The sequence below is a fragment of the Rattus norvegicus genome, chromosome 10 (genome assembly GCF_021556685.1).
Source record: "Rattus norvegicus strain SHRSP/BbbUtx chromosome 10, alternate assembly SHRSP_T2T, whole genome shotgun sequence".
In the NCBI taxonomy this organism is placed as follows: domain Eukaryota; kingdom Metazoa; phylum Chordata; class Mammalia; order Rodentia; family Muridae; genus Rattus; species Rattus norvegicus.
The window spans coordinates 35,034,527-35,048,671 of NC_141543.1; the positions used below are offsets into that span (position 1 = coordinate 35,034,527).

Genomic DNA, 14,145 nt, shown 5'->3' on the forward strand with positions numbered 1-14,145 from the left:
TTTTCAGAGTAAAAAAAAGGAGACTGAACAGTGCTTCTGAAGCTGTAGGATCTTCTGTCTCTGACTGGTCACTGTCACCCCACACACAGGACCTTCAGTGGGTACTGAGTGCATGCATTATTATTTTAATCTCAGGGACAATGTTTTTCTTACAACCACATTCATTCTATCTTAATACATGTACTACCTCCTCCCCAGGTTCTGGGAACACTTTTTATTTACGTCTTATTTATGGTTGAGGAATTCCGCAAAGAGCCCGTGGAAAACATGGACGATGTCATCTACTATGTGAATGGCACTTACCGCCTGCTGGAGTTTCTTGTGGCGCTCTGTGTGGTGGCTTACGGCGTCTCAGAGACCATCTTTGGAGAGTGGACCGTGATGGGCTCCATGATCATCTTCATCCATTCCTATTACAACGTGTGGCTTCGTGCCCAGCTGGGCTGGAAGAGCTTCCTTCTCCGCAGGGACGCTGTGAATAAGATTAAGTCTCTCCCCATCGCTACGAAAGAGCAGCTTGAGAGACACAACGACATCTGTGCCATCTGTTACCAGGTGACCCACCCAGTGGGGATCTGCTGGGGCAGGCCGTGGGCTGCCGCATGCACCGGTTTCGCTGTAAATTTCCAGACATAGTTAACTCTGGATTTGGAAAAAGGCAGTGGGACTCATAGGTTAGATTATTAAAGGCCTGATATAAGTATTTTAGTGCTAAGTTCAGTTTTAATGTAGTCTTTCAAGTTCTAATTATTACTGTTTTCAACATTATTGCTCACCCATAAATAAAGGAAAAACAGGTTAGGTGTATTTTACATTTATTACTGACTATACACACAGACACAGTGTTCACGTGTATGTGTGATCAAATATATCCTAGCAACCAGGAGTCAGCAACTTCAGAAAAGTGCTGTGCCCAGGCTTTGACTCTTCCTAATACCTTCTGGGTTGGGCAGGAGTGTCCAGGCTTCATGGAGGTGGTGAATGGCTGCCGTTTTCTATCAGAGACTTTCAGTCCTGTAGGGACCGAGGATGGACAGACTGACGGCCATCCATACAGCACTGGCCTCATACCAAGATGATGGTTGTCCTCTAGTACAAGTGAAAGATAAGTCATCCTGGAAACGTACACAGTTAGAGGTTGGTCCCCAGCACCTGTCAGGGGACAAAGGTGTAGCATTTAGCATTAAGCTGCACTCCTGGAGGTGTGGATAAAGTTACCTGGCAACAGCTGCAGCCGGCCCCCGAGTAAAGTCACCAGGAGTGTATGTAGGCTGGTGGCAGACGGCCATAGATAGTGTGCACAAATGCTTTTCCTCCAGACTGCCTTGGGGTGCAGATGCTGTGGGTAGGTGTTTGTGTGTGTATAAAACTACCATGATACAAATCTTTTCTCCTAGTAACACAAAGCTTCCACTTTCTGAACGTGTTCTGAGAATCTTTTTTTTTTTTGGTTCTTTTTTTCGGAGCTGGGGACCGAACCCAGGACCTTGCGCTTCCTAGGCAAGTGCTCTACCACTGAGCTAAATCCCCAACCCCAAGAATCTTTTTGTATGCTAGCCAACTCTTGAGTGCACTGAGAAGGCGTATGGCCCTGAGCCTGTCTCTGTCCGTCCTTCTCTGTGTTCCGAACTGGACTCCATGTCTTTTGTAGCCTCACCATCCTCAGAGCCACCCTGGGGGAAACCAAGTTTGGCACAGTCAGCTTGTGCAGCCGTGTCTGATCTCCTGTGTGGGGTCTGAGGGTCCTCTTTTTGTCCCTGGTGTCACATCACTTTTTGAAGTGCTGGTACTACCTGCCGCTCACACATGGAACCGGAGAGTGGAGTTGCTTAGCTTCCTGGCTGGCTGCTTCTGTGTGGATGGCTCCCTGCTTCCCAGTTGCCTCTCCCCTACCCCTGGGTGTTACCAGTTCTTGGCAAGGAATTTGGGGGACATTCACACTTCCTTGATTGTGGATGTTAAAACAGTTATTGGGGAAAAAAACAATGAGTTTTTAATTCCTTTCTTAGGCCTTCCCTCCCCAAGGAATACTAATACCAAAAGAGAGTGTCACCGTTTATTCTCATGTTTGTCAAGCATGAGCACCTAAGAGTCACCGTGGACTTGTTCTAAGTATAGATTGATGGATCCTGGTTCAGATTTTCTAACTCAGTAGTCTGGTACAGCCCAAGCATAGGGTAAAACTGAGGAGCAAGCACTGGTTTACACAGAGCAATTGTAAAATGTCTGTATGTCTGCCCTGATACAATTGCCACTTCCTTGCCAACACTCTGGTGTTTGTGGCTGAGTTTTGTTTGTCTCCTTGCGTATAGGCTCATTGTGGGATAGTCTCTAGCAGCAATGGCACATAATTGTGGGAAAATCTGTCTGCGTTAGATTTCCTGAGGTTATAATTATTGTCTTGGACCAGTGGCTCACACCCTCTCACCTCATAGTGCGCCCTCTGTGTTCCGTGTTTAGGATACAGTTTCCTCCTCACTTGACTCCCTTTTGTTTCGTTGTCCACGGGGTCTCCTACATTACTGTGTAAGGGCTCCTCTGATAGCAGCTTTAAGGGGGAAGCCAGATGATTCTAAGTTCCGTGCTGCAGGTTTTCTGTTTGTGCTATAAAGATGTGTTGAAGTCAGAGCTTGTGGGGGCGGCATCAGAAAGGTGAAATGGCTGACGTTTCTGAGGTACCTCTTTCGTCCTCTCTTTTAGGACATGAAATCCGCTGTGATCACACCTTGCAGCCATTTCTTCCATGCAGGATGTCTTAAGAAATGGCTGTATGTCCAGGATACCTGCCCTCTGTGTCACTGCCATCTCAAAAACTCCTCCCAGCTTCCAGGACTGGGGACAGAACCGGCTCCACAGCCTCCTGTGGCGGGGGCTGAGCAGAACATTGTACTTCAGGAGGGTCCTGAACCCCCGGACCATGAGACTCCTCCAGGGCCTGGGGCCCAGGAAGGTTCTGGAGACAATAGTGAATACATCAACAGAAGCTCAGCCAGCCGGGAGGGAGATGCTGATCCTGGAGACGGTCCTCAGATTGCAGAAGGTGAAGCGTGTCCTGTGGCGTCCGCCTAGAGGAGAACGAGGCTTGGAGCTCTGTGCTGTGGAGAAGGCCACCCAAGGTGGGATTCACGCCCAGATCTGAGGAGTGAATGTAGGAGAGGATTAGGCAGGAACCTGACATTCCAAGGATCTACTCCAGGGGTACTCAGTGGACACCACCTGCTCTCCACCCCACTTCACGTTGTTGGAGAAATTTTGCAATGTACACTAATCAAAATGTATTTATAAGTTCTATGCTGATGTTTTGTAGAGGTTTGCCAAGAAAGTTTAACCTCGGCAACTTGAGGAATGGCCCCTGATTCGTGAGGGATAATGAAGTCGGGTCTGAGTGTTTGAAAGGGGCTAAGAGGACGAACGAAGATCTGGAGGTCAGTCAGGTGGGAAGATGAAGGCAGAGGTGGACCTGGCTGTCCCTTCCCACGGGGACAGGATCGTCTTGATTGTGTAGTATGGGTAACGGCCGGCTCTTGTCTCCGCTCCCCTTTCCCTCAGTTGATTAAAACCACCAAATGATTCTGAAGTTTTCTACAGAACCGCAATGAAATCAAAGATGTAGACGCATTGACTGTGCTCTAAGACAGAGCTGCACACACGTCAGGGTGTGCCTGGGAGGAGGGCGGGCATGCACTGGGCCTTGGGTGCGTTCATGTCACCTGAGACTCCTGAACTTGATGCTGCAGTCCACTTATTCTGATGTATATGGAGCTTTTGTTAATATAGTGTATACTTGGTTGGCTGTGTGAAGTAAACTAAAACTCTAATGAACACTTTGGAGTCCACTTTAACAAAGGAGGCCAAAGTGGGAGGGGCTTTAGGGCACTGATAAAGGCCCTGGGTGTACGGTCCAATCCTGTGTAATGTTTAATTCTCGCAACTGAATCAAAAGCAGTGTTAAATTATGGCAGTGTTTGCACTTTGGGAATGAGTACTGAGCTGTATGACCCCACTCTGCAGACACCACTTTTGAAGCTGTTAATACACTCTGCACCCTTTCTTTGACAAGGATGTGTCATATTTCAATTTTTACATTCATCATGGCTGCAGGTAGAACTGGGGAGGGGGGGATGTCATTTTTTTATGGGATTTTGATATGAAAAGAAACTAGTCATTTATTTATACAATAAGCTTGGCTCAAAAAAAGAAAAGCGTATTTCAGACTTGGTATTCCTACTGTGGGATGTGGTTTTCCTTTGTTTTTAGTAGCAAATGTGGATGTAGACTGACAGACATGGCTGAATGTCTTAATAAATTTAAATTTGAAGATAACTTGTGTTCCTGTGATGTGTTCACAGTGCAGGTGTTGTGTCAGGAGTCTCCTCCCTACAGCTTTCTCTTCTGAACTCACAGGACCTCACACGGTCCCTCTCCACACACACTCTGTAGACGGCAGAATTCTCAAGAAGGTCCAGTTGGTTGGTTGACTTATTTGAGACATGTCTTTCCTCTGTATGCTTGGATGGCCTAGAACTCTATATGGAGAGCATCTGCTGAGATGAGATAGATCCATCTACCTCTGCCCCGGAAGTGCTGGTCTTAGACGTGAGCCATGACTAGTGGAATATTTTTCATCTTTAACTTGTTCTTTGAGTTTCATACATGCAAACAGTGTATCTTGATCCTATGCACCCCCACTCCCCTAGGTACCCCCAACATAACCCCTTTCATGTCCTCTGGTTTGAACCCACACTGGGTTTAGTTAGCACTGCCCGTTGGCTGGTCTCATCTCATGAATGCAGTGACCGTGGCATGTCCTGGATACGGCACTTCACGGTGGTCCTCATCCTCCCTCACGTGTCTTCTGCCTCTGCTCAGTGGGAATCTTGAACCCTGGTGGTAGCACACTCGGGCCTGTATCAGAACCAGGAGCTTCTGAAGAATGAGGAAACAACACCCCACTTCTGGTCATCACTTCAAAAGTACTGAGCCAGCCAGCTGTGGAGGCATGTAAAATGCACTTGCAGTTCCCCAGGTCACTCTGTCCAGCTGCATTGGAATTCCTACTGTCTTTTTAGAGAGCATGTTAGAAGAAACTAAAGCAGATGCCTCCTCCTGGTACTGGCGAAGTTTCGGTTCAGTAGCTGGGCTGATCTGGAACTTCAAAGTTCCTGTGGAAGGTACCTGTTCAGCTAATTACTGGTGCCCTGTTGAAGGAAAACCCTGCAGGTAAGTTTTGGGAGTCATTTCTGGCGCCCTACCCTGACTGTCTATTAGCACAGAGTACCTACATGACAGCTTGCTGAAACTTGTTGTCTAAAGGATCTCACACTGTCATAAGGAAAGCAGAGGCAAGTGGATCTCTGAGTTCGAGGCCAACCTGGTCTACAGAGTGAGTTCCAGGACAGTCAGGGCTACAGAGAGAAACTTCAACAAACCCCACAAAAAAACCCCACAAGACCCCATCGTTTGCTTCAGCTCACTAGTGAGGCAAACCTCAACATTGCAGTGGCTTTAAAGCACTGTTAATCTTCATGCACGTGTGGGTGTGGAGCCGGCAGAGGCTCGTCGATGCTGGCTGGAACAGGCACTCTTGAACCTTCCTAATGGTCACACCAATGTGGGAGGACTGAACGGCTTTCTAGCAGCATTCTTCCAGGCAGGGACACAGGAGACTTAAATAGGAACGGCCCCCAGGAAACATTGGATACTTGGTCATTAGGGAGTGGCAGTCACTTGACCAGGATTAGGACATGTGGCCTTGGTGTTTCAAACACCCATGTCAGGAGGCCCAGTGGCTCGCTCTTCCTGCTGATCTGGATGTAGAACTCTGGGACTCCTTCTCTAGCACCGTGTTTCCTACTGTGATAATGGGCTAAACCTCTAACTGTAAGCCGGCCCCAATGAAATGTTTCGCTTTCTAAGAGTTGCTATGGTCACGGTGTCTTCACAGCAGTAGGACACTAAAATACCATCACCTTCACTCCGTATCCCCTGGTTGGAACCACTGCAGTGGCTGTCACATGCAAAAGCTATCTTTGAAGGCCTGGAAAGAGGCTTTCAACTAGAAAAAACTGTTGAGCAAAAACTTTTTATTAATACATGTTTTTCAAAAATTTAGTTTATCCTGATGACTCCTTCAAACTATTTAGGAACTTCTGATTGAATGGTCCTTGTTCTGTTAACACTGGGATAGTATATCAGACAACTCAATGGTGTCAGAACTGTCCCACCATGGAGGCCATGGGGACTGAACTCAGGTTGTTCAGCAGGGCTGCAAATGATGTCACCTACTGAGCCATTTACACACACACACTCTCTCTCTCTTTCTCCCCCCCCAACCCCCGTGTGTGTGTGTGTGTGTGTGTGTGTGTGTGCGCGCGCGCGTGCGCGCACAGAAACAGGACAACCTGGGGGAGTCGGTTCTCTCTTACCATGTGGGTCTTGGGAATTGAACTCAGGTTGTCACATTTGGTGGCAAGTCCCTTTCCCCACTGAGCCATCTTGCCAGCTCACCACTGGTCATTTTTGGTAATACTTTCCATGTCACAGCACCCATGACTTAGATCTGCTAAAGTCTAACAATCTAGTTAAAGGAGAAAAAAGTTGAGGAAATAAAAATTGCCTTTAATCATACTTAATGTAATTGATTGTACTTTTCTTGACCACGTAGCGTTCCATTTTATAGATAGTGTTTCATGTCACCTATGAGCAGTATGCTCAGAAACTTACTTTTTTTTAATTAAATTATGAACCTGGAACTTAAGTTCAGTGCTCAGTAAACCCTTATGCTTGTTGACAGGGTTTGCCACGGTGGTTTTCATGCCCTAAATTTGTTTTTAATAATCTAAAGTCAGAGTCAAATCCTGGATTCCCAGGTCTGGCTTCTAAGCACTGGGCTATATATGGATCTCCTGAAGCCCCTCCATATCATAAGAGTTGGACATTTCCCCATGCCTCCACTGCATGGTTTTGGCTGTAATTTTTTAAGCTCTTTCAGAGTTTCAGTTTCATATACTGTGTTTTAGTTATGCGTACCCTTTCCCAACTCTTCCCAGATCCAACCGTCTTGTATCTACCCAACTTTTTGTCTTAGAAAAAATTTCCTCAAGATCATTTTTTGCCTTTCCTATATTCTTGGGTGTGTGGTCATCCACTGGAGTGTAGCATCTTTTTAAAGGTAACGTTGTTTTAAACCTTAAACATAGAGTAAACATTTTCCTTGATTTACATGTTGCTTGTTTGGAAAGTAAAGTATTAAAGGGTAAAAAACTCATACTTCATCTCACTTAGGAACTCTCTAGGTTCCTTTCAAGTTTGATGATAACAGAATTCACCTCTACCAACAAGCATGTCTCCCCACCCAAGGGTGATCTTCTATGCTTTAAAAATCTACTGCCAGGGCTGGAGAGATGGCTCAGAGGTTAAGAGCACTGACTGCTCTTCCAGAGGTCCCAAGTTCAAATCCCAGCTACCATATGGTAATGCAATCTGATGCCCTCTTCTGCTGTGTCTGTACTTATAACAAATAAATCTTTTTTCTTTTTAAATAACCTACTGCCATTGTGGCTCCTGGAATTAAAATATGTGACAAACAACTTTGTGATCCATCTGTTGGGGCTCATTTGTTTCTCCCTCCCTGGTCTTTAGAGATGGAGAATGGTACAGCTTTCAAAAGCAGATGTACATGTTTTGTGGGTAATAGTTAGAAAGTAGCCATAAATGCTTAAAGCAAATTATAGACCTTTTGGTCCTTTTGGATACTCAAATCCTAAGGTTTAATTCTCACATGCACTGCATTCTGCATTTGGCTGCACAATAAATGCAAGGTACAGCGTTAGAAAGTTAGGGCTTTCATGAGGTTAGCAAGTCTTGTCGGTAACTATCAGAGTATCAGAGTCCTGTTTATTTCCTCCCTTCTAATTGATGTTGGGGTATGGGTGCAAAATAGCTCTTATGCTAAAGGAATGAATTTATTCTGAATCGGATCAAAACGCTGCCTTCTGGTCACGATGTGCACAAGATCAAGCCAGTTAACATTCCAGCATAGAGAGGAAGGGAGTTCACACATCCTGACCGGTAACTGAAGAGTTATGGAGAAAGCTGGTGGCTGCCGAGGGAAGAGTCAGTTTTCTTTAAGGATGTGGCCCCACTGGGTCCGCCATCCTCCAGCTGGTGACCCTGTTAGCAACCAGGTAAGCCCCAGTGCAACTTCGGCCACTCAGCACCTGCAGCCAGTTCACCAGCCACCAAATGCAACAAATGTCCCCTTTTAAAACCTCCTGTCATCACAGCCCGCTCTCAGAGGCAGTCTTTTACCCCTATCCCCAATAAAGCTCTCCTGTGAGATGTTTCGTAGCGTGATCTTTGCGACATTCCTTGGCCCCATCTGCCAAGGTACCACTCTACTGCCATGGAAATCCTGACATTGGTACCATGACTGCCCCCTGGGGGTTCTGAGCCACATTTGCACCCTACCCTACCAGCCAGCTCCACCCTTAACAGACTCACCTTCTAGCCTACTGATCAATTGGTCCTCCATCTATTACCTGTAAATGGTGAGTGATCCCGCTTAGTCATCATAAATGTTTCCTGGAGTCTCTGGTACTCTTGGAGGCAAAGGTACCTACAGCTGACCCTTCTCCTTGGGAGAGCCTTCATTTTTGAGCTTCCTCAGAAAGTCCATGGTGCCAGGGCTTTTCGCCTTGACTCCTGTCAAGTGCAGTGACAATCCACTTGAACAACCGGTGCCTTCCTCGTGTGGACTGCCTGAGTCTTGGGGACATCTTGGACTTCAGGCCTTGGACCTTCCAGTCTTCCTCATCCATGGGAATGGCATCATTCATAGAAAACCTCCCACCTTTCCTGGAACTGGACTTGGAGAGCTCCAAATTTATTCCCGAAAGTTACTGTTTGTTTAAGCCCCTCTGCCCCCCCCCCCCCAAAAAAAAAAAACCTGCTTGGGACAACTGTTGATGGATCTGTAAGTTTGTTGCAAAGTGGGATCTGGAGCCCAAACTAGCAGGAAATGAAACAAAGGAGACGACCAGCTGCCCTGTGCCCACAGCCAACACACACCGGTTCTCTCCTGCAGCTCCCGCTCCAAACCAAGCTGATCTAACTTACCTAGGGTGTGTACTGATCATTTCTTAATGAATTTGATTCTGAATTCTAGAGTCCGATTCATCAGCCGCTACTGCTCCTCACGTGGGCACTTGTGTGCTTGCTTCTCTGTTCCAGCAGCCTGCTGTTCCTCTGGCTGCTGCTTGGAGCTACAGGCCCTATCTCTCTTTGTACCTTCCTGGGCCCGTACTTTGTAAACTTCCTTGCCTCCCCTTAGGAGCTGCCTTCCCACTCCTGCAGCTTCTCCACATCCTCATAGCTTTGACAATATTGGAACCCTTCCTAAGGTGGAGTTCCTGGTTGTGTCTCCTTGTCCTTTAACCTTTCCTTTGCCTTGTCTTATGCTGGCTCCTGGAGCCTACTTCTATACCCTTAGGTCTCCCACCCTGTGGGCAACTTTCTTTCTCTGCTCGAGCCTTCTATACTAAAGACGTTTACTGGCCCCCTCTTCCCCTGCACTTTCCTGGCTATCTCTGGCTCCAGCTTGCAGTCCCACAGCCTTAGCCTCGGCTCCCTTTTGGAGCTTACAGGAACACACCCATACAATATTCCGTTTTTTCAACCCTTTTCTTCATTCACTGGCAACAGTTTGGCCTCAGTAAAGATCGATGGCCAAAGAACTGGCCAACTTGATTTCCGAATTCTCACAATTCATAACAGTAGTTATGTGCAAACCAATAATTCCCAAATATGATATATCATACTTGCTCCATTTTCTCTAATTTCTACTCTTAAAAATCTTTTATCTTGGGGTGGAGAGATGGCTCAGAGGTTAAGAGCACTGTCTGCTCTTCCAGAGGTCCTGAGTTCAATTCCCAGCAACCACAGGGTGGCTTACAACCATCTATAATCAGGTCTGGTGCCCTCTTCTGGCCTGCAGGTGCATACATGCAGGCAGAAAGCTGTATGATGTATACATAATAAATAAATAAATGTTTTTTAAAAAATCTTTTATCTCTTTGACTTATCTGTGCTCTGCTCTGAAAAAAAATCTCATGATTTTGCTATTAAACTCTTATTTCAGGATTTATAAGTTGCTCAGTGGGTATGGTTAAAAAAATCTATAAAATCTATAATAAAATCTGGCTTTAAACTCATAACAAAAAGCTTATAATTAAAAATTAACATGTATGTGTGTGATTCAACTCCTGTGTGTGTGTGTGTGTGTGTGTGTGTGTAACTTGGATTCAACTCTGATTTAAAAAGATCTATTAGGAAAACTAATGTTTTAAATAGCAACCATGTGGCTCTCCTACATCTGGGTCAATGACCTCCTCAAGATGTAAGTAGCCACATGGCTGGTAGCCATCTTTACTGAGGTTAAAGTATGTGCCATGTCACTTAACCACCATCTTCAGATGACCTCGTGGCCACCTGATGGCCTCAGAACCACCATTATAAAACATCTCAGTCCTAATGAGCTCTCTAGTTATCATCGGATCTCTTTTTAGACTAAGGAAGCAGCAAGCCTCAGATATTTTGGGTTGGTATGGATTTTTGTATGATGATAAAAATGTAAGGTTATATTTGATACAACATATTATACTATACATGTGGCTCAACTATGGTTTAGAATATATCATATATGATGATTTAAAATTTTAAGGTTATAAAGGTCTATTCACATTAACAAAGGCTAAGATGTATGTCAAACTACTCATGTCTTTGCTAGCTGTTCAACAATAAACTGCTAGAAAATTTAGATAAGTAATACCAAATGTTTGATAAATGAGGTATATTTGATAAGTCTCTAAGGTCTACTCTAGTTGACCTTATGAAGTAAAAATGAAAAGTTTACTTTTCATACTGGAAAAGTCTAATTCAAAAATTGTTATTTTTAATGCTCAAACGTAACAGGGATAAAGCTGTAAAAATCCTAATCTTATAAAAACTACTAACTTATTGTAAACTTTTAAGGATAATTAAGACATGCGAGTTAATAGTCACATTAGAAATGATCAAATTCTTTAGTGTGTTCAGAACTATTCCTGTGGACATGCTAAGGACTGATGTAATTAATTATAAGAATTAACTTTATTTAGCCTCCTGTATAGATTTTCAAAGTGAAGCCTAAAACATGTAGCTAGAAACAAAGAAAGTTTGTATATTTATATAAGCGTAATAGATTGTCCAAAACCTCTTTAGAGATCTGCTGAGTATAACACTTACACCGTTTAATAAGCGGATATATACTTACTAGATAGTGGTCCCCAAACACTTCAGAGATCTGCTGAGTATGGCATTTACAAGGTTTAATGAGGAAGCTTCCTGTGCTAGAGCTGCCATTTTCTGGAAGCATCCCTAAGATCTCCAAAGAAGATGGTGATCTCCCTGAAGAACTATTGAAAGTTGCTTTAAACGTGGCCAAGCAGATCACTGGATAAAAAACAGCCCTTCATCTCTCCTACCACTAGGATCCTGTTAAAACCGGACAGGCAGGACACTGGGATGCCCTGATTTGTCTAGACAAGGTAGGCCAGTCCCCTCAAATTTTTCATCCTCAGGATAGTCTTTTGGATCCTCTGAGCCTGGCAGTCAGAGACTGCTACTGCCCTAGGACCTCTGCACACAAGGACCACAGAGGAACGTAGGGTGATTTCCCAGGTAGCCAGTAAGCCTCTGTCATTTTTAATAGATGCAGAAGCTGCTTGGCCTGAGCTTCTGCTCACTCCAGTGAAGTGTGTCCTTCTCAGCCCTCTGACGGTGTGGGTGACTAGGCTAACAATAACTTTGTGAGTTTCACAGCAGCGACAAGGATGCAGCTGCCTTCTCAGCATTTCATGTGTAACAGTCAAGCCTCAGGCTTCACTCTCTTAGAGCTACTCTGAAAACTCTGAAAGCATTAATGAAAATTTAAAATCCTGAGTGAAGGTGGCCTGGGACGTGGGTTCGGGTTACACGTCTACTGTGGAAATGACACGTTCCACCACGGAACTGGGGCCATGAGCTCTTTACAGTCCCAGAATGAAGAGAGACCATAACCAAGACGTTTCCCAGCTACAGTGGTAGGAAGATCAGGTAGTTGGTTTGCAAAGCAGGGGGACCCCCCCCATTGCAGGTTTAGACGTGGATTGATAACCTCCTTCCTTAACTTTTAGGTTGGTGAAAGTCAATGGTCTGCCAGATTGCCTTCTAGAAAATGTGCCTGATAGAAGAAGCCTGTGAGGTCAGACACAAGTGGGCCAAAAGGACTACAGATATCCTGAGATGATTTTGGCCGTGGATTTGCAACATCATCCCACCTCTCCACATTTAAATTAATCGGACTTGTAGAATCAACAACACAGGTGTGGTTCCCCCGCCTCCCCATTCCCCCTAAATCCCATTCACAGGTGTTCTAATCCACGTCTTTCGAATGTTGGCTGGCCCATTGTTTCTCCAGCTTTAATTAACGTAAGCAACACCTGTCCCCCTTTCCTATTGCTTTTACATTCCCAGGTAAGAGAACAATGGCTTCCGACTTAGCTGGAATGAACCAGATGAGGACCTCCCAGCTCCGAGAGCTATGAGTGGCAGTGAGCCCTTTGATGGTTCTTCCTGCTCCCCTCAGACTAAACAGGTTGAGGTGCTTTCGAGAGAATCAGGAATCCACAGTTCAGCTTTCTGTCCTCTGTGTGGTTCTTGGCACTTGTTTTTTTTTTTTTTTTTTTTTTTTTTTGGCCGGTTTCAGTTTGCTAGGGAAAAAAAAAAGTCACGGTTTCTGAGGTAGCATTTGGTCTTTGCCAATTTGTACTTTAAGTCTTCATCACTGACTAAGAAATGAACGCCATCTACTTTTAATGTGCTGTTGCCAAATATTAGCCAAGGGGTCTGAAGCCCCACACAAGCAACTGAGTGAACTAAGGAGCTTACCATGTGACACAAAACTATTCTTTCTAGAAGCAGGGGACTGCACATCAACTAGATGAACTTGTTTCTGTACGTGGTTTTTTTGATTGTCTTAATTGATTTCAGCTTCTAGACCCCATGTCAGACTTGAGGCTGGCATCAGCTGTTGATTTCTACTCTGTTATTAGGTTTCAATGGGGTCCTGGAGGTTATTTTTAAGAGGTATATTCCTTTTGAATTATGTCTGTCTGTCTCTGGAGACTAGAGGTCTGGAGCTGGAGTTACAGACAGAAGTAAGTAGCCTGAGTGCTGGGAAGTGAACTCTGGCCTTCTACAAGAGCTGTATGCAATCTTAGCCACTGAGCCCCTATTTTGAGATATTAAACCAGCCATCCACAAACGCCTGAGGGTTGGGAATGCAGTTCAGTGGTAAAGTGCTTGTCTAGAATGTACAGGCCACGGGCTTGATCCCAAACTCTGAAAAACATTTTTCTTTGCACTAGCTGTCAACCATGTAAAGCCTCACGAGGTTGTCTATTACGCAAACTCAAATATGATCTTTGTATGAAAAAAAAAAAAGTGGTAGGGGCCTGTGACTGGATCCTTGTTATTTTGACTCCACCTGGAATCAACTAAAACCCGAGCCACTAGAATACCTGTGAGGGATTTTTCTTAATTCACTTATTTGAAGTGGGAGGACCCAGCTATAATATGGGTCTTTTTGGGGGCGGGAAGATCCTTCTTTAATCTGGGTCACACCTTCTTCTGGCAGACTGCAGAGAGGACATGGAAGAGGGAGGCTTTTGCTCTCGTCTGCCTGTCTTCTCTCTCTGATGAGTTCATTCCTTCCCTGGCGTTAGAGCCTACGTCTCTGATGCCAGCAGGTACCGAAGACAGCTGAGACTGGAAGCTTCACTGACTTGATCAACTACTGGGTTCCTGGGCCTTCCGTTGGTAGACAGCCATTGTTGGATTAACTGGACGACATCCTGTAAGCCATTCAAATAGATCCAATGTTTATACATGAATATATATGCCTGAATGTATATGTAGACGTATATGAATAGATACATACATGTGTATATATAGCCATGCTATTAGTTTGGTTCCCCCAGAGAACCCTAATAGAGAGCAGCATGCATGGGTTGCTCAGTGGAAGGCACCGAAGTGGGTGGAGTTTCTGATTCACCCTCATCCCTCCCC

The 14,145-nt window shown here is 45.1% G+C and overlaps 1 protein-coding gene across 18 annotated transcripts in view; it reads left to right on the top strand.

The window, feature by feature from the left end:
- Window positions 1–4,323, top strand: part of Rnf145 (ring finger protein 145) — a 46,917-nt gene extending 42,594 nt beyond the window's left edge. For 15 of the 18 annotated variants that reach the window (XR_015630306.1, XR_015630307.1, XR_015630304.1 and 12 more), the window contains 2 exon segments: window positions 199–555; window positions 2,701–4,323. Coding sequence is in view for 14 of the 18 variants with exons in the window: in XM_087570253.1 (XP_087426379.1) it covers window positions 199–555; window positions 2,701–3,069 (726 nt within the window). In the remaining 4 variants the exon portion in view is untranslated. 18 annotated transcript variants of the gene reach the window in all.
- Window positions 4,324–14,145: the final 9,822 nt, after the last annotated feature.